Source organism: Penicillium expansum (genome assembly GCF_000769745.1).
Source record: "Penicillium expansum strain MD-8 chromosome Unknown contig66, whole genome shotgun sequence".
NCBI lineage: Eukaryota > Fungi > Ascomycota > Eurotiomycetes > Eurotiales > Aspergillaceae > Penicillium > Penicillium expansum.
The window spans coordinates 92,401-118,913 of NW_015971393.1; the positions used below are offsets into that span (position 1 = coordinate 92,401).

Here is a 26,513-nt window from a genome sequence, read left to right on the forward strand (position 1 = left end):
GCATCAGCCTATGAACCCACCGCTGCTATTTTCTGACTGGTTGCCCTGTCTGGGATCTGAATCGCGCTGCAAGCTGTACCGAAAGTAGTTCCCACCCCCGGGCGAGGTTGGTGGTTATCCTCTTAGATGGAAGATGTTGGGTATGTATTGGGATCATGGATCTAACGGGTCTGCGGGGTGTTCCTAGGTCTTGGCTGTGTGGTTGGGTGGCTGGTGCATATCCGTCTTCGCTCCTATTCACTGGTATTCACTGCGCATGCAGGTGCAGTCTGTGGGTGTCATTGGTGAGAATATAAAATACGTTTAGAACAAAGGTCTTACAATATGGCTAACCGACCTAACCGGATTCGTAAAAGGTGGGTATACATGGTCATTTGTTCTTGGCGTCTGCATGAGATGTATGCTTCATTGGTGGGCTTTGACTGCGCCATAATGTAACGACTTTCTCTGCGGGTGGATGTCGATTGTTATTGGCTATAGCTAAAGTACGGGGGTGAGCGGGATGGGGGATATATATCCCTGACTGTGCGGGAAAGGGTTTGCTCATTGGGTCATGAGGTTGATGATCTGTGGTGTTTATGCTTGAGGGCAAGGGATAACCAGTTTTTATGATACTTTGGACATGATAATTTAGAGTTCATTTCTGTTTCTGCAGAGTCTGGGGATGATGATCAATGATCGACGGAGGGGGGGGGGGGGGAACAACCNTTGGTAATTGGAATCATATGATGGTTATCGACACATTCTTTGCTAGGCTCAAGATGGAGATGCCGGAGAGTGAGGTTGCTTTGCCTTTACATCTCCTATGCACATATTCTGCACTGCTAGGTTGGGCAAGGGTTGTCGTCGAGACATACTACTTTGGGCATGTAACAGAGGGTTGTCATATCCCCGCTGGACTACTCCACTCCCGTTAAGAAGGTTCTAAAGTTACTCTGTTAGGTGACCTACGTCATGCTATGACATGCCACGGCCTGGTGATCCTTGCATTAGCGTGTCATGTAGATGTGCAGAATGGTCACGGAGTAGTGTGGCTGCACACAATGTTGTCTGTTGGATATCAGCCGAAAGCTTGTGATTGTCAGAGCGTGCACAGAAGTGGCGAATTGAACATGTCGCCATGGGACCAATTGTATTGAAAGGACTATGATACTACTGCGGAATATACATGTTTGGGGGAGGAGAAGGCTGGGGATTCTATACTACTTCACTTGTTCGGACTATTGCTCGACTTCGGATATGTTCCTATTCTCTACCTGGTTTTTGTATGACTATATCTTTTTCTAAATTTAGCAATTGATAATCTCTTCTAGACACTTGATCACTTCTCGCTGTTCTAGAGAAACATATCCCTCGACTCTGGTTATGATATGACCAAGAGGATTTGGGATGTTGATTTACCACAGAAATCCACAGAAGAACGTTTTCTTGTCTAGGATGTCTGTAGAACAGATGGAAATGGAAATGATAAGAGAATATAAACTGATCTGATTTCTTAAGCCGTGTGGCATATCCTCCACTAGACTAACGAGTACAAAGCAAACGATACTACCCAACAACTAGTTATATATTCTTAGGTTTGAGCAAGAACAGAGGATATAAAAATGCAACAGCTCTTATTACAGGAATTATTTATATACGCCGTACGAATAACTGCGGAAGACTTGTAAGAACAAACCAAATGAAAAAAAGAAGAATGCTATCTTATGCCTACCAGTAACAAAAACTCGCTTCTGAAACAGAGCAAGAAAAGACAAAAAAAACAAAAGACGATTATAGACATGGACAATAGATCTTTGGAACAATCAAAAGGGCAGCGCACGCGGTTGATGGGAAAGGGCAACGGGAAAGGGACGGGGATATATGCAACATGCTCTTCCTCCAGGTTCTGCATGCAATAATGAAGACCACGTAGTGGAAAGGATTTTTTTCTCCCGGATGCACACAGGATGGAAGGAAATGACAAGAATGACAGGACCATGGTAGACGGACCGGGGAAATAAAGCACCCAAATAAAAACGAGAGTTGTCTGGTGTGCTTGTCCAGTTGATGAACGGGACGAAACGAGACCGAGAGATGTATACCAGACACGGACAAGCATGGCCCAAGATCAATCGATTCTGATTGTCATCTCTCGCAACTCGGTTCATCTTCAGGGCGGATTTGTGTCATTAAGCCTTGCCAATTCTTGTGCGGGGGTTGAAGCCATTGATCAAGTTGTTTGTCTCCTGAGCCAGCGCAAGAAACAATGTCCCAGGGCGGCGCGCCGCGAATCAATGGCATCGGAGGGTCAACCGATAAGTACCTGCCCGTTTGAAAGACCAATGGTTGATATTAAACGGTGCACGCCGGATATAGTGACGAGACGAGGAAGCGAAATCGAAAACACAAGACAAAACTCTCACAAGTTCGCCGTTTCGAGTCGTAGCACCATGAAAGAGTGATGAGATGTAACATCAATGAGAGAAAGGTTGTTCCTACCCACAGTCAAATGTATAGGCTGAAGGATCGAATGGGACAAAAAAGAGTATGGCCGGAAGGTGATATAGGCCGAGAAGCGCGATTCTTGCTCGGCGAAGCGGCGCTAACCACTTGAACACAAGGCAAGAAACGAGCGAGAGGTGAAAGTAAACAAGAATAGACGAAAGAAATCCCATGCAGACCTCCAAAGGCCATTTTCTGACATGAAGGGCAGGAAGCAGAGGTGAAAGCGTGGCACGGTAGGTCTAAATGCGCCATCGCTTCATTTGACTGGTATTCAACCTGGATCCTGAGATGAGCTGGGCGCTCAAGTGATGCGGCACAGCCGAATCACCTACCGCAGCACAGAGCCTTCATCAACTTCTGTGTGAAAGTGGGCGGCGATTCAGGGGCACCTGGGGCGCCAAGGGACTGTTGGTTACTCAGCCCCGGGTTCCCTGGACTTCCGTTGCGACTGGGGAGGTTGGCATTGGAGTTTTGGAACTGCGCCTGGGTTGACGCGGCCGGAGTCGATGCTTCCACCCCCCCGCTCTGGCGTTTGGGAGGCATGCCGCCTGCGCTTGGGCGGTCGCGCGTCTTTCCAGCTCCAACTTTGGCTGGAGAAGGAGGCGGGGGCTGCGCGGCGTTTAAACGGTCGGCGGTCACTCCGGGACGTTGGCTGTTGCGGAGCTCTCTTGCATGCAGGTCGCGACCCGACGAGCCCTGGTGCTGATTGTGGAGATGTGCCTGGGATGGGTAGGACTTATAGTCCCAGCCCCGTCCGTTGTTGAGCTTCATCCAGTCGTACTCGCCATCCTCAACCTCACCGGCGTTCTTGAGAGCTTGTGTCAAGATATCACGGAGATAATCGTAGTCAGGGGTGTCCTCGAAACCAAGGTTGCGTACGTAGCTCAGGTACTTGTTGAATTCTTCTGGCGGAGTGATTAGCAGAAGATCATGAATATGCATAAGAGTGAAATAACATACCTGGATAACTATCGCAGAGATCCTTGATTGCCGTCGTTTGCTTCTTCTCGCCAATCTTCTCGTACTTTTGCTTGTTGGTAGCAGCCTTCAGGCCCTGCCAGGGAAGGCCACCCCTCAAGAAGTACATGAAGACATGACCGAGAGCTTCCAGGTCATCACGTCGAGATTGCTCACGACCCAGATGTGTGTTGATACTCATGTAACGAGCAGTGCCAGACAAAGATTTGCGCTCGCGGTAAGGGATGTGTTGCTTGGTCTTGGGATCACGGTATTGCTTGGCCATACCGAAATCAACCACGTGGATAACGTTGGCAGCCTTGGTTGATGGCCGGCCAATCAGGAAATTGTCTGGCTTAATATCTCTGTAGATGAGGTTCTTCTCGTGAATCGTTTGAACACGCGAAAGCTAGGAACAGTCAGCCATGAATTCATCTTGTAATTTCAAGCAGGGAAAAACACACCATCTGCTTGGCGACCATCACAACAGTCTTTGTAGAGAAGCGGCGGTTGCAGTGATCGAAAAGATCCTCCAGGGAAGGACCGAGAAGATCGATAACGAGGATGTTGTGCAGACCCTCCTGTCCGAAGTAGTAGACATTGGGAATACCAGCTGACATGAAGTTAGAAGAGCGCGCCAACATTACATCTCCCTAAATCTGGAATACTTACGGCATCCAACCAGGATCTTGTATGTCCGGTACTCATCTCGGAGTTGGGGTGCATCGCTTTTCCGGGGTTCCTGATTTCAGGTTAGTTAGGGGCTTACCGCGACAAAGGGGAAGGGTAACATACGAATTTGATGGCGACCTGCTGGTTGTTCAGGAGGTTGGTGCCTTCAAAGATGACACCAAAGGAGCCTTCACCGATCTTCTTGCCCACACGGTAGTGGACACCCACTACGTTCGACGACGAGGAAGCCATGGATTCGGGAGTAAGGATTGGAACTCGTGGAGAGGAAACCTGGCAATGGCTTCAGGGACGTAGACACGTGATTGATACTATCACTGCAGGCAGTCAGCACACACTCAGTCGGGAAACGATGAGAGCGATATCAAAGAGTCTGATCACATACACCACAATGACCTCTATTTTTTCCGACCGAAGTAGCTCTAACAGGTACAATGGAATCTATTTGCCCAATAGCCAATGTACTGGTGACGGCGATGAAAGGAGACAGGGCGGTAGACGGAATGCACAATTGGGACAAGACGAAAGGGCTGCAGGGACGTATAAAGCCGGAACAACCTAATACAGGCGGAATTGGTAGCGCTGAGCAATGATTGAGGCGTCCGTGGGTCCTTTTTTGACGGTCGGAAGTGACGAGCTGGGGTTGAAGCTGGGGGGAGGTTGTAGAGAAGCCAAAGAAAAGGGTAAAAAAGGGGAAAACAAAACAGACAGGGTACTTCGACCTACTGCGAGTACGAACCGCACTGAGCAGTGGTTCAAAGATAGACCAGAGGACCTGAAGAAGGGGGGATGGAGAAGGGAAAGGGAAGGTGCAACACTCTAGGAGAGAGAGAGAGAGACAGGGAGCGGAGGGTACTATGTATTAGGTGTGTATTGGTAACAGACGCCCTGGGGGGGTGGGCGCAGGGACTGGCGGTCACGAGTGTACAGTGATTGTACAGTGACTGTATGGTAAGTTTGGATTTGGGGGGAAATATTTCTCTCAGAGCTATGAGAGGCTAATTGTCTTCATTGTTCTCTCCATACTTTTTACAGAGTAGTTACGGAATACTCCGTACTATGTACTTCTATTAAAAGGCTTTTGTTCTATGAATTTTCAAGATTACTAGGAAAAGCCACCAAATTGGCCACTCTTGAATATTCCTATCTTGTATCTAACTGCTCTGTACGGAGTCCCTAGCTCAGACCTCGGCGCTTCCGCAGCGGCTCAACCTCCTGGGCTGCATTAACCAGGCACAGAAAATATCAGGAAATGTACGTATTGGTTACTTCCGGCATCTTATTATTTAAAAAAAAATTTCTAAAAAAAAAAAAAGAAATCAGAATCAGGGCCTAAAGCCGAATAGCAAGGCCAATGCAATTTTTTTTCTTTCAGGGGAGTCCCCGTCTGGGATCGGTTTGGAATGTTAATCTGGTAATATTACCGTCTTGGCAGGAACCCGGTCTCCCAGCACAAATTAACTTCTATCAACTGCATATTGTACGAATGTACGAATGTACGAGTGTACAACCTTAAGTCGTATATGATACATGTTTAGGTCTCTACTTAACTAGTTAGGCTTCAATATGATATGTCCACGTAGCCTCCAAGGCCGACCATACAAATCGCAAACATTCATAGAATCTTATCTTGGTATCGTTACATTATAACAGATATCGTGACAAACGGCTCCATATTGATTGCATCCTAATGGTTTTCGGGAGTGTCCTCAGCTTCGCTCCCAAGTTCATTCTCAACCATGTCCTCATCACTATCCTGGCCGGCATCATCATCATCATCTTCATCATCATCTTCACTACTGGACCCGCTACCTTCACTATCGTCACTGTCGGGGTTGTAATCTTCCTCCTCTTCATCCTCTTGGTCTTCAAGCTCCCGCTGGGCTTTTTGGAGCTCGCTTTCATCTTCACCGGCTGCCTCAGCGGTTGGTTCTGCTCCATCCTCTCCGCCAGCCTTATTGACATTGTAGACCTTGGCGCGCCGCGCCTCTGCGAGACTGGCATCTTGAAGACCATGGCGTTTGATGTAAGTATCGATCCCGGAGAAATTATCCTGGTCAATCATGGAAAATTCGAATTCCTGGATGTCTTCTTCGGAGCCATTCGCCGGGCGAGCCATGACATTGAGATTGAATGTCCGCTGGAGGACAGATGTATACGAGACAGAGTCAACGGTAGCAAACGAAAAGAACAGAAGCGGTTTCTTGAATGCAAATAAGATACCCGTAGAAAGAAGGAAGAGGTAGCCTGGCGCAAGCCAAAGTATGTTAGAATGATCGAGACTAAAACTCAAAGCACAATGGCCTCCAGTTAAATGGGGATATATGGAGCTATGGATATAACATACCTTCTTTGCTACCGCGGAATGCCTTGACATGGTATGCTTTCTCGCCCTTTCGGTGTGCCTCGGGCATGGCACTAACAAACTGTTTTTCATCAGGGCGCACAACATTGGTGTGAGGCATATTTTCATTCAGAATTTTGCGAATAAATGCCTCGGCCGATTCACCGGGACCGTGGCCAAGCTGTTCCCCAGTTCCTGAGAATGCAGCCTTGGCCGGTCCATCGGCTATCGTAAATACCATAGCTTCGGAGGCTGCTGTTCCCTCGGGTGGGGGTGTGATACCATCGGCGTACTCGGGAATGATACAGAAATTGAACTGTTTTTGTGTCTTCTCTGGCACAGGAAGACAGAGGGCATGTCCTAATTTTGGTAATAGGTGATGTTAGCAACTCTTCTTTTGTTTTGGAAAAATAATTATTGTTCCGTTGCAACTCACGAATCTTATCCATAGAAACACCGAATTCAATCTCTTTCGTAGCTTGGTTCCTCGCGCGAAGATACTTATGCCCAGCAGTGATCTCGAGCGTAAGCTTCTTCCTCTGCGGCGTAGAGAACGACACATCTTGAACGTAGAACTGAATTGGCGCATTGGCATCTTTCAGATTGACTGACGCCTGCGCAGTCTCCCCCGAGTCTCCATTCTGAAGCTTGCGCTTTTTAGCGGCAGGCCCATCAGCAGCTGGGGGCCGCGAAGGGAGGGTAGTGTTGACAGTCCTGGCCAGCAGGCTGGAGGTATATTTCGCAAGATCTTCGAGCAAAGGTTTATGCTGCGGTGTTGTGCCTAAACGATAAAACCGATTGGCGACAGTCAGCAGGAGGTCGATGGGGTCATCGAATGGGGACGTGGGTGCGCTGTTGGCTACGCACCGATCGCATCGTAGACTCGCTTCTTCAGCAAGGGTTCCGTCGCAAATGCCTCCTCGATGGCGGCAATGGGCGCGCCCGTAGAGTTAATTGAGGCAAATGCCATGTTTTTTGCGACTGCTATGGTTCAAGAGAATAGCAGTGCAGGGAGATGCAGGTTAGTCGGAGAATTGGGGGATGAACGTAAGGGTGGGCCCGAAGTATCCGCATTGACTGGAACCGTAACTTGGGATCATGTACGGATATCTACGTACTGTATGAATTCCAAAGATACAAATCCGAAATAACTTTATCAAGAAATAGATATATGAGTGAATGCAAAGCTTCATACTAGAATACAGTGGTGTGTGTACACAATGCTACAGGAAAAAAAAACCCCTTCTCCGACTTCCGTCTTCTTCGCCCAATCAAGCAGCTTGCTTGGACTTTGACTTCTTGGTCTTAGACTTCTGGAGACGCTCGGTTTGGATGTGGTTGTTAATGAAGTTGATGGCATCCGGTGTCAATATCCCATTCCCGTTGGCATCCAAGTTCGCCTTCCTCGCTTCCGCGAGTTGAGCAATCTTCAAGTTTTTGGCATCTGTCTTCGGTGTCATCATGGAGACTGTTTTCCTGTATTCCTTGCGGTAGTCCTCCTTCATCTTCTCTTTCAGGTATTCCGGATCGTGTCGAGTGCGGAATCTGGAGTATTTGTTGCGCAGCTCATCAATGACGGTTGAGGGCATAGGTGGCTGCTCCAGTGTGGGTGTAAATGTGCTGGCCTCAACTGCCATTCGTGTTGTGTCCATTTCGCCGTCAGTGATGACAGGCTCTTCCTCCAATGGCCAAGGGATTTCCACGTCCAAACCGGAGACATAGCGCGTGAATCTTGGAAGCTTGCTGTGCTCACTTCGCTCAGTGTACGGCCCAGCGGCATAAGCGTGCTGGACGATGACGTTCTGCATCTTTCCAGTCTTTGTGTCCTCAAGCGGAATGACGTGTCGGATGTCGTCGAAGGACACGGGGAAGGATTGTGGTTGGGTATCACCTGTGTGTCCCATTCTGTCTTTGGCCCATTCAGGAATGATCACATCGGCCTAATTGAGAAACATCGGTGAGCGATTTGTTTTGGTGGCCAAGAGGTCATTGACCTGGATGACTGATCCGCGGGAGACATACCATGTTGATACCCTTAATCAGGACAGTCTCGCTGTCACGGTTGACCTGCTGAATAACATTGATCTTTCCCTGATCCCGGCCTCGCACAACGCAGACCCGGTCACCTTCGGCGAAGAGGACATGCCTCCGTTGTTCGTGCTTAGGGAGGCGCGGTGGGTGCAAGATGGAAGCATCCTGACCACCGTATGTAGTGCGCTGAAGACCAGAGTCTCGCATAGGAGCAAGAGGCCCCTTTTCCCAATCTTCCCAGCGATTCTTTCGTGCTGTTTGGAATTGACTAGACAGCGCGCCGCCGAAATCCTTCCGTGCCCGCCGAATCCCAACACGTTCCAACAATTCCTGTCGTTCATGAGCTTTGTTGGTTTTTTTAAGGGCCTGCTTCCGCGCCGAAGCTGTCCGTTGGATAACTCTCTGCATATTGAGTGTTGTGGTCCAGCAATGGCCGAACGTTGTCTCTGCCTTAGAATTCCTGACTCGCGGATCGAAAATTGAGGGTGTCCGAGGTGCCACGTGATCCCGGTCAATATGTATTATGTCATCATCGGTCGCCGCCCGGCCGCCTGTAAACATTTCGAGTATACCGAGACCAACCATTCTGCATATGATTACATGCTAGTTGGTGACTCAATCGACGCTTTTTATCATTTTCTTTGAAATTCGGTTACATGTAGCCCTCTGTATTTATAGGGGGGAAACACTTCTTCTGGAAAAGTGACAACGAAGTGATCCCCTTCCTTACCGAATACGTTATTTTAATTCTTCTACCTGTCTAAATTCAGGCTTGCAGGCCGAAGTCAGGCCTTAAGGTATCAATAGTCAGTAAAAATGAGTCTATGGGACTGCGTAGATCTTCAGTGTAGTCATGAGCTACGTAATCAGAAGTAGGAACTATCGTCTCTTCTATAGTTATCATGTTGTCTAGTGGGCTTTTACTCTCCTGTTTCATAGTTACATATACTAGCTAGCCACTTTAGCATATTTTCATTTTAGCACGGTCTCTCAAAATGACTCAGTTCTGAGGTCAGCACTGCTGGGTCGGAAGATCTCAATTTCCACTCATGAGATATAACCTATAGTGTAATCACCGAGTTCATTCGCCGTGGCACTAATCGTGAATTTAGAACATAAAGGCGATTTAGTGGTTATACGTTGTAGGTCTAGGGTTTAGGTTAATGCGCTAACCTAGCTAGATTGTACTTATATTTATACTATATATTTTATATATAGAGTGTATGTATAGAGTGGCTATATTTATATGTTAGGCTAATAACAAACTGATAGCTATCCTATAACGAAAGTATATTATGAAGTTATATAATTCCTTTGCAACCCCAAGCCCTAATTAGTGCCTTGAAACCTTTGTTCTGCAACGCTCTTTGTATTTCGAGGAGTTAGTTGGCTTTTCGATTCTTGTTAGGCGCTAGAAAATTTGGGTTACACAGTAAGCACTGGGTACTTTAGGTGGAAGTTAGTATGTGTAGTCATCGAGCATCAAGACGTGGAACTGGAGTGAAAAGTCCTCTTTGTGAGCAGTATTTCCTCTTGCATGTTTTGCTCTTGATTAACCTGTTGCCGAGGTCTGGGTGTGCTTCAATCTTATTTTTAGTCAAAACCTGGGGTTTGATCATGGGGCAGTATTTGTATGTCAGATCGATCGCCAAGTCCACCATACCACCAGTTGATGGCTATCGAAATTGCGACCTTATTTCAATTGAATATTCTAAGCGGTAAATGAAACGACACCGATAAACATTCCAATTGTGTGTGCATGGATTCTGTTGGCGCCGATCGACGAAGCGCTAAAGCGTTCACATTTACTCCGTACTCGAACGGACAATGCTCTCCTATTTTTATTTCCAAGAAACGACTTAACGGCTTGTGGCTTGTGGGCGCAAGCTCCAGGATTTGGCCCCTGTTTACTATTTTTAGCCGGCACAATGTGATGATTGGAGCTGGTGATATATAAGCTCCACTTTCAAAACAGCAGCTTCAAGAATGCTGTGAAGTCATGTAAGCTCGTAAGCAAGCGAAGAGGGTCAGTTTTCATGATTTAGTTGAATGACAGATCAAAAATGCCATAATTTAATGACCCCAATGGTTTGACAACACATCCAAGTTAGCTGGGACCCCCCTGTTTGCGACAGCAAATGAGATGGGGTTTGCCAGCGGAGAGCATGAGATCGTTGGAAACCTCCACCTACAAGGTAGTGAGTACATGCCGAGAGCTCCCGGGGAGCAGATCAACGCCAGAAGCAACCGAGATACAGGGAACTATCGGAGCGATCTTCACTGGCCGGGCCAAGCACTTTGGGTGAAGGTTGCCATCTCGTAGCCCTCGAGGCAGCCCGTAGAAGCCTGCACATCCTAGTATGGTGGTACATCATCATATGTGAATTTCAAGGACGTGGAGTTAATAAATTGTCATAGTTGTCCTTAATCTTACATGCGGTGAATGTTCATTGAATATGCAAGTACCTTGGGATTTCCTCAAAATATAGGTTTTGGTTAAGCTTGAACCACTCTACTCCGTATGGTGAAAGTCGGAGGATACTAGTGAAATCCAGAGCAGATACCATACAAAGTAACAGGATCTCGGGACTGATATCACATTTTGCTCATGTCAGATACCATAGATTTCATAGCCACGGGTGGCTGTGCTGACTGTATGGACAAAGAGCGACCAAGTGGGCCTGATGATGTGGATGGAGCGGGTTTTTTTGGGCCTCAGCCACACATATTTAGGGCTGTGTATCCATTAAGTTCCTTTTTTTCTCTGTTAACCTTGGAAAAGGGGAGAGACTATAAGCCACATTTTTTTAAAAAAAAAGGTAGCCTGAAACTCAGGGGGTACACATGGGTATGTGCTCATTGTAGCGTGTTGGCACGATCGTACGTAGTAAAGGTGACTAGTAAAGGTAACGTACTTCAAATGTTAAGTACACATATGCATACCAATACCAAAAAGCTGTGCAACGTATGAAGTACTGAGCCAGTACTTTTAAGGCACATGCGCAAATCGATACCTTTGCTAGAAACCATTGAAGGGAACTCCTCTAAGGGGAAAAGCCACAATACCGATACACCAACTGGCAACAACAAATACCGTATACTGCCACCGCCCTCCGTTGTCTGGCCTGGTCTTCTATCTTTCTCTCCTCCACCTCCAAATCATCATTCCATCGTCTTTTTTTCATCGCTTCCCATCGGAAATACCTACTCCATCTTCCTCATTTCTCTAGAGCTATTGCTGCTGGCACTAGCTGATTTACTGTATTAAATCTACTACACCGTTGCGCCTTTGAACACTGTATGGGATCACCCTTTTCCTTTTCCCCCCTCCTCGGGAACCTGACTTCGCCCTTTCTTCTCGATCGTCTTGTCTCTGTCAGCCCCTCATACTTGTAGAAATTCTTCATTTGTTGAAACTCTCGGACTTGCGGGGCTCCCTGAGCCGTTCCTGCTTATTTGCCCCTTATACTGACTTGTTCCTTATAAAGATGGCCGAGATCCGTCGCAAGCTCGTCATCGTTGGCGATGGTGCCTGCGGTAAGACCTGTCTGCTCATGTGAGTACTGAAAGTGGCTCCCTTTTCGAGGGGGGTCTTCCCCCAAACCTCGGCGTTTACTTTTTGGTTCGGCCGCCTGACTCAAGTTCACAGTGTTTTCTCCAAGGGCACCTTCCCCGAGGTAAGCTCCTATCCTTATGCGAAACCCCGATTCCCGAAACTACGTTCCATATACCCAGGAACACAAGCTGAAGAAGCATAATCCGTGACGGATAATCTGACTTTGTTTCCGTCAGGTCTACGTTCCCACAGTCTTCGAGAACTACGTCGCCGATGTCGAGGTTGATAACAAGCACGTCGAGCTCGCTCTTTGGGATACTGCTGGCCAGGAAGATTACGACCGTCTCCGTCCTCTCTCATACCCCGACTCACATGTGATCTTGATCTGTTTCGCTGTGGACTCCCCCGATTCGCTCGACAACGTCCAGGAGAAGGTGGGTGTCTTATCTCTAATCGATCACACATCCCGAAGCAAAGAACTGTTTGGGTGCGAAGTGGACCGAATGTGCTGACGTACTACAATAGTGGATCTCCGAGGTTCTGCACTTCTGCCAGGGTCTCCCTATCATCCTCGTCGGTTGCAAGAAGGATCTTCGCGACGACCGCAAGACTATTGATGAGCTTGCCAAGACCTCCCAGCGCCCCGTCTCGCAAGACCAGGTAAGCTTTTCTGGATCCTACGGTGAATCTATTATATACTAACATATAACTACAGGGTGAGGAAGTCCGCAAGAAGATTGGTGCCTACAAGTACCTCGAGTGCTCGGCCCGCACCAACGAGGGTGTTCGTGAGGTCTTCGAGGCTGCCACTCGTGCTGCTCTCCTGAAGGCCGTCAAGGGCAAGGGAGGCCGCAAGCAGGGCAAGGGCTGCCTGATTCTCTAAACGAACCAATTGTTGAGGTGGTCTGGCTCGAGCAAAGATCATATGTATGAGAGCCTCCACGAAAACAATTGGTGACGTTGTTCTCGGGAAGGAGGAGGGCTTCATGGCCTGCATGCGAAATTGTGGATAATATCGAATCCGGGCACCCGAGTCGTGGAGGTTTCCCCTCACAATTCAGCTGGTCGACCTTGTGTTTTTCTTTTGCCTTTATTTGCAGAATTTGTCTAGGGAGGCGTTGTCTTCATCATAACCCTGTGGGCTTTTCTTTTTCTTTTCCTCTCCTCGTTCCGACGCCGTGAATTTTCAAATGCCAAACCGCCGCGTTGAGGTGGCATCTATAAACCAACTGAAAAGCATCGAAAAAAAGAACCCAGAATTGGAACATCTAGGAGATGGAGAGGGGAAGCCATTCAGTGTAGCACCGGTTGTGCAATTTGGTCAACGCCGTGACTCGCCTTCCCTGGTCGAGTTCCCCCTGTGTCATAGATTCTTGTCCCCTGCGGTTATCTCCCCATACGCGAAGAGCTTGATTCGGCTTTTACTGTTTTCTCTCCCTCCTTTACTACATTTGTTTTTATGTTGCAGCTTATGCATGGTACAGTCTATTTCCACCTGATGTGTACTTCCTCAGGCGTAATTCTGTAGTGTGCATAGCCAAGTGTTTGTAAAGCTGTAAATATTTTAGTGCTTCCAACTACTAGAGTGTTTCAACAATTTCGATATCCATGTTTAAACGTCGTTGTTTATAGTGGCATATTTATGTACCTATTTCTAAGACACGCATAGAAAAAAACCCCCACAACTCCACACTCCACTCCACTAAGCCCCATCTCAACTACCGATTCAAACTCAGCAGACCCTCAATATAGCGCCTAGCGTCCATGCCAAGCCCCTCAACCAGCTTCGACGGAGCCATATCCGCACCGCGGGAAGAACCTGTCAAGCCAGCAGAAGAAGACGCACCGCCTAGATCACGGAAGAAGCGAGCGCCACTGCTGACACGGCCATGGCTTGCCGGGGAGATGTAGTCACTTGCTTTGCGGACGAGGAAGGCCTCCTGAGGCGGAGGAGCAGGGTACGCTTGGGACTGATTTCCGGGGAAGGAGTCATCGTTGTTGGCTATGGAGGAGAGGGCGACAGATGAAGAAGTGGTGGATAGCGCGGTTGGGGTTTGGGTTGGGCTGTGTGGGATGCGGACCCAGACGACCCACCATCCGCGGTGGGTTTTGCTTGTGCGTTCGAGCTCTTGCGGGCGGGACCGCGTGTCTGTGTACGTTGATAGGAGGCGGTGGTGGATTGCTAGGCTTTCAACGCGGGACCAGGGCGATTGGGTTGATGACTGGGAGGGGGATGGGGATGGGGAGCGGGCAGGTGAGTTGGTTGGTTGGCCGGAGATGGAGGTCGTGCTCATGCTGGGGATGTTGGGAATGGAGGAGCGGATGGTCAGGTTAGACGGGTCGTAGACTAGGTCGTAGACTGGCTGAGTTCGAGAGGAGAACCGTTTATTAGGGTCCGGGGAGGTCTCGGACATGGCGATTCGAGAGGCTGCCATTGTTGGGGATGTTGATAATAGAAGGGGTTTTTGGAGAGGACCGAGTTGGTGATGCATGCTTGAGTATAGTGATGGTGACGACAGTGCTGGCGTTTGAGGATCAAAGAGAAATGTAAACATGAATGGTTGATTCTGGGGTGGTGTGTTAGCGAGCTGATCTGCATAGAATAATAATAAAAGCACATACCACATAAATCACGACTTGGAGCTTTGTCGGAGTAGTATCTCGCCCATCTGCTAGGTGTAGATGTAAAGTTCGATGCACTATTCGAGTCTTGGGCTTGCCGTTCTCCGATTCGGGCTCTGGACTTCCCTCTTCTAAATCATCCAATTTTTCAAGATCATCACGAGGCCCAAGAACAAAACGACCCGAAGGACTATTCCCCGTACTGTTTCGATGTTTTAGGCCGGGCTGAGGCGATTGTATAGCACTACTGGGCTGATTCCTCGGGGTTGAGATGTTTGAATTGGATTCGTCTCGCATTGGAGTAGAACTTTCAGGCGGCGTAGATGTCGACTTTGGAGAGAAACTCCAAGAAGAGCCATATCCAAGAGTCAGGTATTTCATGACCGCCTCTGTTGGAAACCCTAGGTTCTCGCTATTTTGCTCGCTGCGAAGTGGCGATGCCTCGTTTCTTGTTTCTGTTTGATTCTTCTCAACGACTTTCGGGAGTGGCTGGGGTGCTGCTGTTATGAGCGGACGAGGTATACCTGGCTTGAAATTGTGATCCGGCGTGGAAGGTTGAGGGGTATCTTCCGGAATTTGCCTTCCACGTTGCTTTCGTGGCTTACGGCGACGCAGGGAGGTTGGGTCCCGCCCAACTCCATACGCAGCATCTCCAAACCGATAAATGCATTCCATCCAATGTGATACATGCGCCAATGAGTGCCGAGAAAGAGCACCGACACCAGTAAATACCACACCATCGGATGGTCGAGGATCATTATCTGCCCCAAGCCATCGACTTTGGTCATTTGACCCTGACAATGCAGTAGATCCCTCGAACTGTGGGGATGGATCACCAAACCTGGAGACAACCAAGTCCACCAACCCATCGGTCCTTGTCACAAAGTCTTCAAGTACTTCTCTTTCCCCGCTGCCCCACTCTTCCTCCCCGACGCCGATCCCCAACTCTCCTCCCGCGGAGAGTTTGATGCCATTATAGATTTCAACAATTGGGTTTCCGGTCAACAGAAGTTCCCAATTCCATGCAAACTTCTCCCAGAAGCGCTCGAGGAACAGACAAAATGTGGACCTGCCGACTTGATGGAGGATGCCGTCTAATTTGAAGTCATGGTGTAGGAGGAATTCCGAGTGGGCGCGACGTAATTGCTGGATCAGTAGAGGCGACGGACCCATCTCTCGCGACGAATAATGAAATGCCGGAGAGTCGGATACTCCAGAGGATCTCTCGGCGGGAATTCGAGTCAGGTCGATAGACTAGCTTAACATAAGCTTTGTGATCTGTGCCGTCATCTCAACCACTTACGGCAACAATCCACCAGTCCTTCTCTAACTCAAGCAAAACGATCCGTGACTTGTCTGTTTCAACATATTCCAGAGTCTTTCCAGCCGAGAAGTTACTGCAGACCAACCACGATTAGATTGGTTCATTTGCGGGGTTTGCGGGGATGCCAACCTAGCAAAGTTGACCATGCCCTGCGCCAGACCTATCTGGCGCAATCTCTCATTCTCTTCACCTTCTGCTGTAGAGCCATCGAGGCGCCGTGCGTAACTCGATTTCGAAGTATAGAACACGATCTGGTCCGCTATCGTCTCGTCGGTAGGTCCGAGGGTCGGGTTATAGATGGCAAGGTACGAAAGTTGGGCTGGAACCACTGAATCATGATCGCTTTCAGTCATCGCATCGTTGGATGGCGTCTGGAGGTCGCACCAGACAGGCAACAACGGTAATGGTTGAAAGACAGATGCATCCGAAGTGGGATCTGGGGTGGATGTTGACATCACGTGGTTTATCGATAAGCTACTATGGAAGCTTCAACTTTCTCCTCTGATGGCTTTTCGACTTCTGACGATTACTCACCAGAATTATGTGGATTATTCCAGGCCCAGGGAGTCTACGTTTCTGCAAGAGACCGTTGGTCCTTCGAGGGCTTGTCTTCAGGTCATATGCTACCAAGACCTCCGATCCGCTCCGCATTCTCTTTTGCGGCTCTGATGAATTCAGTATCGCCCACTTGAAAGCTCTTCATGCTTATCATTTGAAACAGCCGGAGCGTATTTCCTCCATTGATGTCGTCTGCAGACCTGGAAAGAGAGTTGGAAGAGGACTGAAGCAAATTCGGGAAGGTTAGCTTCAATCTACGCTTCCTTGAATGGCTGTGTTTTCTGATTCAATTTCCCTCAGTACCGCTCAAGGCGGCCGCATCTGCTCTCTCACTTCCTATTCATGAGATTGATACTTTCACTGGATGGACGGTACATAATACCAGAATCCACTCAATTGGTATCTTGGCTGACTGTGCTAGCCCCCGACCTCCCCGAAGGGTCACATAAACTTAGTGATTGCTGTATCATTCGGACTTTTTGTTCCGCCGCGCATATTGAATGGTGCCAAGTATGGAGGTTTGAATGTGCACCCCTCGTTACTACCAAAGTATGTGATTGTTACATGTTCAGAATCGAAGAGTAAGACGGCTGACCCGATTGATCAGCTTCCGTGGTCCTGCGCCGCTTCATCATACTCTTCTCGCCGGCGAGACAACTACTGGCGTGACGGTTCAGACATTGCACTTAAAACACTTTGATCATGGAGTGATAATATCACAAACACCGGCTCCGGGGTTCGACATCCCCAATCCAGAGTCCTGCACCGTCCCCGAGTTGGTGGATTTTGTTGCACCTAAAGGAGCACAAATGCTCGTGGAAAGCATTGAAAAGGGTCTATTCGTTCCTCCCATTGAAAATTCTGGTACTGTACAAACCGGAAAGTTGAAACACGCACCCAAAATCATACCAGAGGACCGGCACATAAACTGGGCAAACTGGACCTTAGCAGAAATCAACAGGCGTAACCGAGTGATTGGAACTCTCTGGAGCAAAGCCCTCTGTGCAAGCAATCCTGCAGATGGACCTCTGTCATTCCAGCATAAACGAGTCATTCTCACAGATACTGAGGAGGTTGACCCGCCTAAGGGATGCGATTCATTCTCAATTCTCCCAGGTCTACCGTTTACAAACGCTTCCCACCCCGTCGAGCCAAAGAAGTCACGGCAGCTATACGTTTTTACTGTCGATGGCAAAGTTTTGCGTATCAACCGGATGAAAGTGGAAGGCGAGCAAGATGCAGAGGGTCTGCGAGCTGCTATCAAAGCTCGCATGTTCGGTGATCGAGCATTCCAATATGAAGGCCGGGATTTCACTCCCTTCCGCAACTCTCTTGTATAAATATGATAAATCCTGTGTACTACCACCTCTGTTCTAACCAATACCATTCTGTTTCATCGTTTCAATCAGATCCCGAAGCCAGAATCTAAAAGGATTGTCAATTTCAACTTGAAGCACTGGACCTGAGACTCATACCAATTTGAACTGCTTGACCGGTTATAGAGGCATTCTTAGCCAATGTAACAAACATGTCCGCGCAGTCTTCCACCTCGGGCTATAGCGGGATTCATTAGCACACAAGGCCCATTTCAGAGTTGGGGGATATCAGAATTCCTTACCGCTCGCTTGAGGGTTGTCGCATTTGTCCAACTCTCGATTTTATCGGGCGGGAAGCCTTGACCCTGGGAGATGCTCAGTATTCATCAATGCTAGCGTCGAACATGTGCTACTTACCCATTCAGTGAGCAACAGACCAGGGAGAATAGCATTGACGCGGACTTTCGCGCCTTGGCTCTTAGCAAGGCACTTCATGAGATGGATAGCTGGGCGATACAGAGTCAGCAATCAAACAGCTTGATTTCTAGGAATGATTGCATACATGCTGCTTTCGAGACAGCGTAAGGCAAGCTGCTGCCAGTCGGTAGGACGCCCTGAAAAAGACCCCGTAATAAGCACTTCAATGTTTCCATAGGAAGTGGACAGTTCATGGCTATTTGACATGTTTCGGTAGCTTACCGCAATCGAGGCTGTGATGAGAAAAACACCACCTTCTGGGTTCGCATTGAACGTGGGCAAAGCTGCCTTGAACAAGTACAAGCTGCTCTTGACATTAACCGACCAGCACTGATTCAATAGTCAGTCAAACCAAAACTTTTATCACGGAGGACGCATTCGGAACCTTATCCCAGTCATCGTCGTCCGTAGCATCAAGATCGCCGAAATTGGTCATTTTTGTCCATCCCTTCTCATATATCAGCATTTCATATCCATCGTGGGATTGGCGGTTTGACTCACAGCATTTGAGATAATAATATCCAAGCCACCCAGCTTCTCAATCGTGGTTTTGACGGCGTTAACACAGTCCTCTTTGACTCCAGCGTCCTGTTTCCAGATGCAAAATCATGTCAGTGGTTCGACCTTAGACAGATTGGCCCATGTACATTGGATATGAGCGCCTTACGCCTTGAATAGCCACTGTCTTTACACCATATTTGGTTGCAAGGTCCGAGGCAAGCTTATCCGCAATCTCCTTGCTGGATATATAGTTGATAGCAACGTTGCTTCCCTCAGAGGCGAATTTCTCAGCTGAAAGAGCACCTAAGCCTCTGTCAAACGATATTAGCTTATTGACTATAACCTAGTTCCATACTCCAATTGAAGATTCCTACCGAGAGCCACCAGTGACCAAAACATTGCGACCCGACAAGGAGTAGGGCATGGTGAGTAGAATTGTTTGAGATCAAGCCCAATTACTTTGTTTCAAAGAGGAGAGACAGGGAGATGTAAGATTAAATATACAAAGAGGTCGAAGAAGTTGCGTCGGACTGTCCGATGCGGGGTAGGTACACAAGGGGCCGAGTTCTCCTTGAGGTACATATGTAGATTAAGCGTGGGCTAAGTGTTCGATAATAGATGCTTCTAATATCTTACTGAGTCTGTGGACTGAAATTTGGAGCCTGACTCTGAGCGCCCTTATAAAATTAGTGGCAGTTGACATAGCTTTGGGGGAAAGCTTGCGCACATGTACAGGACCTGAAAAGTAGTCTATATTGGGATTCATAGATCTGTATTCAACAGTCCAAGACCCCTTAACTTATGACCATGAATTATAGATTTCTTACACTGCAGAGTTCTAAATCCCTACATTGAGTGCGTGTGTGGAGAGGGAACTAGTGCGGAACTAGATCTCACGTTGCTTGTCAATCGATTCATTCTTACCTAGATACGTACTTGGTGAGAACATCATTTCTTGTAATATCTGCAACTATCAGATCAGAAATACCGTTAAAGCAGACCAAGCCCGTGTAAATGTACGGCATTTAGATCACAAGCCATCCTGCATATTGAGTTTTCTTCATCCCCCACCAGGCCCGTCGTCCGGCCTGGGCAGGCCATTGAACAAGAAAACGGTCGGCCAGAGGCAACAGCAAGACGCCAGAGGTACTAAGGGAGCTCACACGGGCCCATGATTCAATGTAAATAGTGCGCAGCTTCGGTGTTGACGTAAACACGGAGAGTGTTCGCAAACCCAGACACAAGGCAGCGCATTTGGTCAAAAATAGAAAGAAACGGATGAGTTTTGCGCCTGCTACAACGCAGACTGCTGTAGCGGGACCGTTTGTGAGAATCAAATCAGGGTAAAGCGAGCTGTATTCCTTTGGGAGTTTTTGGTCTGGGTGAAGCCCACGAAGGACATTGAGACAAGCCCAGAAGCATTGAAGCGTAGAGAATGGCGCAGTGAGATAGGATTGGTGGACACGGCGGGCACGTGGCACCGTGACAATGGTGTAGTTGCTGTTATGTGTGCCCTGAGAATTTTGTACATGTTGAGTCTCAAAATCCTTGGCTTTGTCTGCGCTGAAGTTATCTCCGGAGCTCACGAGGTATGTCCGATACGTGTAGATTTGGGGGTTGAATTTCATGCGCTCGAGCATGTAAAGCATCTCAGCTGTGTGACCACCACTTCCAAGGACTACCAACACATGGGTAAGAGATCCCCTTGGGCGGCATTTGGAGGGATTGATATTCTGGGAGATCGTGAGGGAGATGAAGACAACCTAGGAGAGATGACCAAGTTAGATTGATTCAATGGTATGGGGAAAGGGTACTCACGAGGAGAATGCTGGCCCCAAGTGTAATTGCCAGAGTAAAACACCACAGGAGCAGGTCCCAGAAGGATAAAGAAGCAAGAGAGAAGGGCATCTTGAACCACTATTGTATGGTCTCAAGAGTTTGGTGAGACGGCCCGAGGATTTTAGTGTATCATGATCATAACAATAGAGTGAATAATAACAGAAAGAGAAAGATTGAATGCCAACAACAATAGCAATAAGGCAGCCAAGTGCAAGTTCTCAAGTGCAGATCTTCGTGAATAAAATTGGAGTCGCGGTACTCCATACACGTCCCCCGCACGTGCAAGCTCCGACTTGTTTTATTTTCCTCTCTTTGGCATCCGGAACCCTCTCCCTTGTTTACACCAACCCTTTCACTTGTGTTTTCTTCCATGTTACTATGTCATGGCTTCTCTATTTTCTAAGCGTTTGACCTGCTTTTATTGTGGGCAGCGCTCCGCTCGCTCTCATCGCGGGCCTGTTCGCAATTTCCGTTGTGAACATTGTGAGGCTGATAACTTCTTTGACGAGGTAGGTTCATTGATCTGTTCCTTGAATCTACTTGCACTATACTGATGATTCTTCTCTAAACAGAAAGGAGAGATAACAGACCCACCAGCTGTGGTCACCAACGCTGAAGTCTACGCGCCAGGCGCATCAGAATCGCCCTTCGAATCAACCGATTTCGGCGGATCCCAGTCATTTTGCGCCAAATGTGCTCGGAATCAGCATCTATTTACGAGCTCACTAGCTTCGTACTTTCCCCCCTCAGACGATCCCACCGATAGCGAATACGAACGCGGGTATGAGCAGTTCCGCAAAAGTTTGGAGGACCGATACCCCCAGGTTTGCGAGTCTTGCGAACCCATTGTCAAATCTCGCATCAGAAGAGCTGGCTACGAAGCGAAATCGGATCACCTCAGGCGCATGATGGATCAAAGCCGAGCAAACCGAGAATCACGACAGGCGAGGAACCGGAGCTGGAGAAGCTTGCTTCTTCTTGTGGGCGCACTTGCATATTGGGCTAGTATTGCTGGTCAGCTAGCCTGGAACTTGATCAGTGTATCCACCCTCTCCCAGACCTCGCCAAATTTCGATGATTTACCCGATACTGGACGACCTCCAATGGCACCCAACTCTGTCATCTCGTGCGTCAACCAGTCTATCCGTTTACAGCGCATTCCCAGCGAATGTTCGCCTGATCTAGCACCTACTGCTGGTCTGGCGTTGATCGCAGGTGCACTTTCACTCTGGTGGAATCCAAAGCTGCGCATGAAGATAGACGGAATGCCCGGTAAATTCCGTGGCCTTGCAGAGTACTATCAAGCTCAACTCATCGTCATGGTCGTACGATGTGTTTTCTGGGCAGTGATAAAGGATCCGTCTACCAGTGGGTTAGAACCTAAATTGATTCCGGCCTTCCATGCTTTGATGATGGTTTTCACTATTTTGGTAAGTATGTCTTAACCCTTGAACTTTCCATGCGCTAATCAAGACAGTCGGTTTTATTCTCTCGATATATTGTCAGCTACTGTAGCCGTCCACTCGTCAATTGGTCTGATAACAGCTGGGAAACTCAATTCGAAAGCCCCAAGGTGCCTTCTTCTGCACCGGTTGAGTCACCTGTGTCGACTCGAATCACAAGATCTGGCGGAACACCGAAGGCGAACATGAGTGGATTACAGCAGCGCTTTCCGATCAACAAATTGGCCCAGCCTCAATCTCCGTCACCCGTTGAACAGTCGCTTACGGTTGCTTCCAATCTTACGGAGAATGATGGGATGGACTGGTCCCCTTCTATTACCCATAACCTCAGACCGACTGTGACACGGCGAGATCAGCCGTCTGTCCTCGACGGTCCCCATCCATTTCAGGGGCAGATCCCAGCAGCTCCGATGCCTCCTGCGTGGAAGCTTCGCACACAGACTTCAACAAAGCCCATAGAGCAAGTGATTCAGCCTAATCCGTTCCACCGCAGTCCAATTCAACCGCAAGGCCAATGGCAGCAAAGGCGTGCTGATGCTGAACCAGTGTTCAAGGAACCAAAATTCTTTCCTCCTCATGATCACGATACATCCACTGGGCTGGAAACATTGTTTGACCGTGCTTTTAATTTCCAGTCCGATGCTGCCCAAGGACCTGGCTGGTCTCAGCAACCGCAGAACAAGGGCTTGCGTTTCGATGAGACGCAAAGTTATCTCTTTTATGGATGTCTCCGACTAGGTCTGCTAGTCAGCTTCATCAGCGCATGGACTATCAGTCAGAATCATCAAGTCTTGATTCCAGGAAATTACGTGGAGATTGCTGCCCTAGGTGCGGCAAGCCTTGTTGCGGGGTTCGCTTTGATAACCATGGTAAAAAGGCCTCTTGTGCAGTGGAATGGCATGGAGATTCTGATTTCTATCACCGAACTTGGCGTCGCTGTTCACATGGGGGCGCATTTGCCCACAGTTTCGCTTAACCGGGACTATTTCGATCGCTACGGCAAACTGCTCCTGGTTTTCATGGCCGCGCAGGAAACCATGAATGTATTATCTTTTTATAATAAGGCCAGGTTGGAAAGTCAGCAGAGCTTAGGATCTGTATCACCACAGCCTCAGCCACAATCACCGCATCTGAGTCAATCGGGTGCTCTTGACTGGCCCGCAAGCCAATCTTCATCTAAGTCCACACCTGAGCCTCGAGTTAGCAGTCCGCCTGTGCACCGATCATTTGGGTCACAACCCTCCGCTCCCCCACTTTCATTTGGTGATACCGAAGCGGCCTCCAGTTTCTCTTCCGCATTACCTTCCGTGCCACAGTATGGGCTTACTTCGTCTCGAACTGTCCACTCATTCCCCGCCGCCAACGAGAACACCTTCAACCAAGACAGAAACCCACACAGTTTCACCATGGAATCTCTAAAGCAAATCGAGCCCTTGTCTGATTATGAGCGAGACTCGGACACCGAGACCGTGGCCACAACTACAACCGCCGCCACCAATTTCACCAACCGCAACATTCGCTATGGGAATAACCCCGGTCTAGGTTCCAACGCCTTTTATTCGCCCCGGCGGAATGGTCTCGGGTCAGGGATGGGCGGCTTGAGCTTGGATGATGATCCTACCCCCCGCCGCATGACTCGAAGTCAGACCCAGCATGGGCTACTTGGTCGGCGCCCGACCAACTACGTCCGATGATTGTGTGTGTTCTATCTCGCATTTATCTTTCCGCTCTTTTTAAACCTTGTCGGTTTGTTTGCTCGGTACACCGCTGGCCATTCTATGCCCCTATCATTACTTACAGACTGGATGGGCCTTCACCATGGCGTTGATGGATTGAGCTAGTCGGTTTCTTTCTTTTCCTTTTCACTTTTCGTGTCTCCCGGTTCTGATTCAAGCGAATGTCATGGGTTCATAGCGTAGGCGAATATTTCTTTTAGCTCTATATTGACGGGGTTAGCGGTCCTCCGAGGTGTTGGGACCGCTGTACATATCCTTCGAGAGGGTTGGTCTACCCAGGTACTTTAATGATGTCCATGAAATTATGATGACAGATGTGAATACTCTTTGAAACTAAAATGCTGATTTCTTGAATTTGATCGCTTTCAACATTTATTCATTGACATTCCACCTAGACCTAAACTAGTAAACTACTAATTCACCTTCTCAACATGCACCTGGGATGACTTATCCACTCCATCGCCAATAGAGGCTCGCTCCTCGTCAGCATTCTTATGCTCAAGCAGCTGCGAAACTCCAAAGAGCTCATCCATCTTCTCGAGGGATAAACCTATAGGCACATCATAGTCAGCAAAAGACGCCATCATACCATCATAGGACTCGACTCACCCTTGGTTTCCGGGATAAAGAACCACACAAAGACACACATCGAGAAACAGAAGCACGAGAAGATAAGATATGTTCTGCACAGCCCAAAGTCAGCAAGCCCACAATCCAAAGCACCTCATCAGGCAAACTCACCCATAACCATTATCACCAACAGTAGCCAACATGTTCGGCACAGCCCTGGCAACAACAAAGTTAAACAGCCACTGTGTAGCAGCTCCAAAAGAAACATTCAGTGAGCGCAGCCTGGCAGTGGGGATCTCGGAGACGTAAATCCAGCAGACGGGTCCCCATCCGAATTGGAAGAATGCCGCGAACAGGAAAATGCACACCAATGCAACATACCCGGCTGGGATGACGGGTGCACCCTCAACTGGCGGCGCAATACGCACGTACAATCCGATGTACATCATTGCCAAGCCCTGCGCGATCGAGGTCCATAGGAGGGAGCGGCGTCGGCCTAGCGAGTCCGCTACGAAGATTAAGAACACGCCACAGCTGACCATCTTAACGATGCCGTAGACGCCAGTTGCGAAGAGGTTGGTTGAATTGCCGGTTACGCCAAGCTAGAGATGGGGTGTGGTTAGCATCTGATTGTGTTTTCGCTTTAGGGGATGGAAATAGAAGTGTGCGCTCACGTTTTGGACTGAGACTTGTTAGCTAGAGGATCTCTCAACAGTATATATACACTGAGGGTGGAAGCAACATACAGATTTGAGGCGCATAGTAGTTAATCGCATTAGTTCCAGTCATCTGCTGGCAAATCATCAAGACGATAGAGATGATCGCGCGCTTGCGATTACCTGGAATGAGCCACATCTCTTTCATCAAGTCCCAGAAGCCGGAGCCAGCAACAAGTGCGCGCTCCTGTTCCAGCTGAGTCGCAATGGCCGCGAATTCCTCTTCCACGTATGGGTGGTCAGAGGGCAGATTGCGTACTGTGGAGAGAGTCGCACGGGCTTCTTCCCACCGGTCTTGTTTGGCCAACCAGCGGGGGGACTCGTTGCACATCAACATACCAAAGAACAGAAGCACTGCGGGGAGACCTTGCATTGCCAGTGGAACGAGGTACATTGCAGGGCCCTCAATGTTGAGCAGCGAGCCGTAGTTGATCCAGAATGCGAGCATGATGCCCATTGTAATGAAGAGCTGATATAAACCTGTTAGACCGCCGCGGATGGCGCGCGGCGCGTTCTCGGCAACGTAGAGTGGGTTGATCATGGATGCGGCGCCGACTCCGAAGCCAGTGATTAGTCTAGAGGTATAGATGTTAGCTTGTGATGATGGGTGGAGGACTGGAGGCGGGAATATATGTCTTACCGTCCGATGTACATGGCTTCGATGTGGCCGCTAGCTGCAGTTTGCAAGACAATTCCGAGTACAGCTACCACCGCTGCGCCAATTAGGGAAAGTCGTCTACCCCATTTCTCCGCTATCGGGGAAGCAACCAGAGCCCCAAAGAAGCATCCTGCTTGGAGTGTGGAGACGATATTGGCCGATAGATTTGCTGCTGCAACTTTGGAGATGTTTTCCAGTCCATATGTCCTACATCAATGACACTGGTCAGAATAGTTGGATGTCAGGGAGCAGAGAGGAAACTCACTTCTTGAATCCTGGCATAGTTAGAACTCCGCCAATAATACCGGAGTCCATGCCAAAAAGCATTCCACCGAAACATGCCTGGGAACTATTAGGTCTGCAACTCTAGCATTGTTGTGATTGCCATCGCTAAGGAGAGACTAACCGAGCAGGCAAGCATAAAGACCCTCCACCCATAGATCTCCTTAGGATCCTCTTTCATCGCCTCATTGTGAACGATCTTCTTTAGAAGCCACGACATCTTGGATAGTAGAAAAAGGGGTTAATCGAGATGATCGTAGTGAGTCCAGTCGAGGAGGGGAGTGGCCAATTTAAAAGTAATTCTCTAAGAGTAGCTCACGACGAAACTAAACTCGAGATGCCGACGGCAATTGATCTACATATAAAAGATGGAAAGAGACTACGAG

General features: G+C 48.5%; 11 protein-coding genes across 11 annotated transcripts; 4 read left to right on the forward strand and 7 right to left on the reverse strand.

The window, feature by feature from the left end:
- Positions 1-2,811: 2,811 nt before the first annotated feature.
- PEX2_024510 (casein kinase I) lies at positions 2,812-4,368 on the reverse strand (the record flags this gene model as incomplete). Its single annotated transcript, XM_016739726.1, has 5 exons — positions 2,812-3,392; positions 3,448-3,853; positions 3,909-4,057; positions 4,117-4,186; positions 4,240-4,368. The coding sequence occupies 5 exons, from the start codon at positions 4,366-4,368 to the stop codon at positions 2,812-2,814; spliced, it is 1,335 nt and encodes a 444-aa protein (XP_016596488.1).
- A 1,453-nt stretch (positions 4,369-5,821) lies between these two features.
- On the reverse strand, positions 5,822-7,448 carry rtt106 (putative negative regulator of DNA transposition (Rtt106); the record flags this gene model as incomplete). The annotated part of the gene is made up of 4 exons (XM_016739727.1): positions 5,822-6,381; positions 6,482-6,838; positions 6,915-7,259; positions 7,346-7,448. The coding sequence occupies 4 exons, from the start codon at positions 7,446-7,448 to the stop codon at positions 5,822-5,824; spliced, it is 1,365 nt and encodes a 454-aa protein (XP_016596489.1).
- Positions 7,449-7,749: 301 nt separating this feature from the next.
- Positions 7,750-9,094, reverse strand: PEX2_024530 (mitochondrial 54S ribosomal protein uL24m; the record flags this gene model as incomplete). Its single annotated transcript, XM_016739728.1, has 2 exons — positions 7,750-8,418; positions 8,501-9,094. The coding sequence occupies 2 exons, from the start codon at positions 9,092-9,094 to the stop codon at positions 7,750-7,752; spliced, it is 1,263 nt and encodes a 420-aa protein (XP_016596490.1).
- Positions 9,095-11,997: 2,903 nt separating this feature from the next.
- Positions 11,998-12,948, forward strand: rho1 (Rho family GTPase RHO1; the record flags this gene model as incomplete). The annotated part of the gene is made up of 5 exons (XM_016739729.1): positions 11,998-12,065; positions 12,159-12,186; positions 12,302-12,499; positions 12,591-12,725; positions 12,781-12,948. 5 exons carry the CDS (start codon positions 11,998-12,000, stop codon positions 12,946-12,948), a joined length of 597 nt encoding a protein of 198 aa, XP_016596491.1.
- Positions 12,949-13,255: 307 nt separating this feature from the next.
- On the forward strand, positions 13,256-13,564 carry PEX2_024550 (uncharacterized protein; the record flags this gene model as incomplete). The annotated part of the gene is made up of 1 exon (XM_016739730.1): positions 13,256-13,564. The coding sequence occupies one exon, from the start codon at positions 13,256-13,258 to the stop codon at positions 13,562-13,564; it is 309 nt and encodes a 102-aa protein (XP_016596492.1).
- A 219-nt stretch (positions 13,565-13,783) lies between these two features.
- On the reverse strand, positions 13,784-16,466 carry PEX2_024560 (uncharacterized protein; the record flags this gene model as incomplete). The annotated part of the gene is made up of 4 exons (XM_016739731.1): positions 13,784-14,632; positions 14,688-15,941; positions 15,991-16,084; positions 16,141-16,466. The coding sequence occupies 4 exons, from the start codon at positions 16,464-16,466 to the stop codon at positions 13,784-13,786; spliced, it is 2,523 nt and encodes an 840-aa protein (XP_016596493.1).
- Positions 16,467-16,552: 86 nt separating this feature from the next.
- PEX2_024570 (methionyl-tRNA formyltransferase) lies at positions 16,553-17,909 on the forward strand (the record flags this gene model as incomplete). The annotated part of the gene is made up of 4 exons (XM_016739732.1): positions 16,553-16,811; positions 16,870-16,940; positions 16,991-17,118; positions 17,177-17,909. The coding sequence occupies 4 exons, from the start codon at positions 16,553-16,555 to the stop codon at positions 17,907-17,909; spliced, it is 1,191 nt and encodes a 396-aa protein (XP_016596494.1).
- A 65-nt stretch (positions 17,910-17,974) lies between these two features.
- Positions 17,975-19,287, reverse strand: PEX2_024580 (SDR family NAD(P)-dependent oxidoreductase; the record flags this gene model as incomplete). Its single annotated transcript, XM_016739733.1, has 10 exons — positions 17,975-17,994; positions 18,045-18,123; positions 18,188-18,250; positions 18,303-18,391; positions 18,448-18,499; positions 18,585-18,692; positions 18,748-18,810; positions 18,864-18,950; positions 19,030-19,174; positions 19,238-19,287. 10 exons carry the CDS (start codon positions 19,285-19,287, stop codon positions 17,975-17,977), a joined length of 756 nt encoding a protein of 251 aa, XP_016596495.1.
- Positions 19,288-19,888: 601 nt separating this feature from the next.
- On the reverse strand, positions 19,889-20,771 carry PEX2_024590 (glycosyltransferase family protein; the record flags this gene model as incomplete). The annotated part of the gene is made up of 2 exons (XM_016739734.1): positions 19,889-20,626; positions 20,682-20,771. The coding sequence occupies 2 exons, from the start codon at positions 20,769-20,771 to the stop codon at positions 19,889-19,891; spliced, it is 828 nt and encodes a 275-aa protein (XP_016596496.1).
- Positions 20,772-21,085: 314 nt separating this feature from the next.
- PEX2_024600 (uncharacterized protein) lies at positions 21,086-23,859 on the forward strand (the record flags this gene model as incomplete). The annotated part of the gene is made up of 3 exons (XM_016739735.1): positions 21,086-21,211; positions 21,275-22,132; positions 22,180-23,859. The coding sequence occupies 3 exons, from the start codon at positions 21,086-21,088 to the stop codon at positions 23,857-23,859; spliced, it is 2,664 nt and encodes an 887-aa protein (XP_016596497.1).
- Positions 23,860-24,314: 455 nt separating this feature from the next.
- PEX2_024610 (sugar porter family MFS transporter) lies at positions 24,315-26,347 on the reverse strand (the record flags this gene model as incomplete). The annotated part of the gene is made up of 8 exons (XM_016739736.1): positions 24,315-24,451; positions 24,511-24,584; positions 24,643-25,073; positions 25,146-25,153; positions 25,218-25,762; positions 25,828-26,052; positions 26,111-26,187; positions 26,252-26,347. 8 exons carry the CDS (start codon positions 26,345-26,347, stop codon positions 24,315-24,317), a joined length of 1,593 nt encoding a protein of 530 aa, XP_016596498.1.
- Between the last annotated feature and the right edge of the window lie 166 nt (positions 26,348-26,513).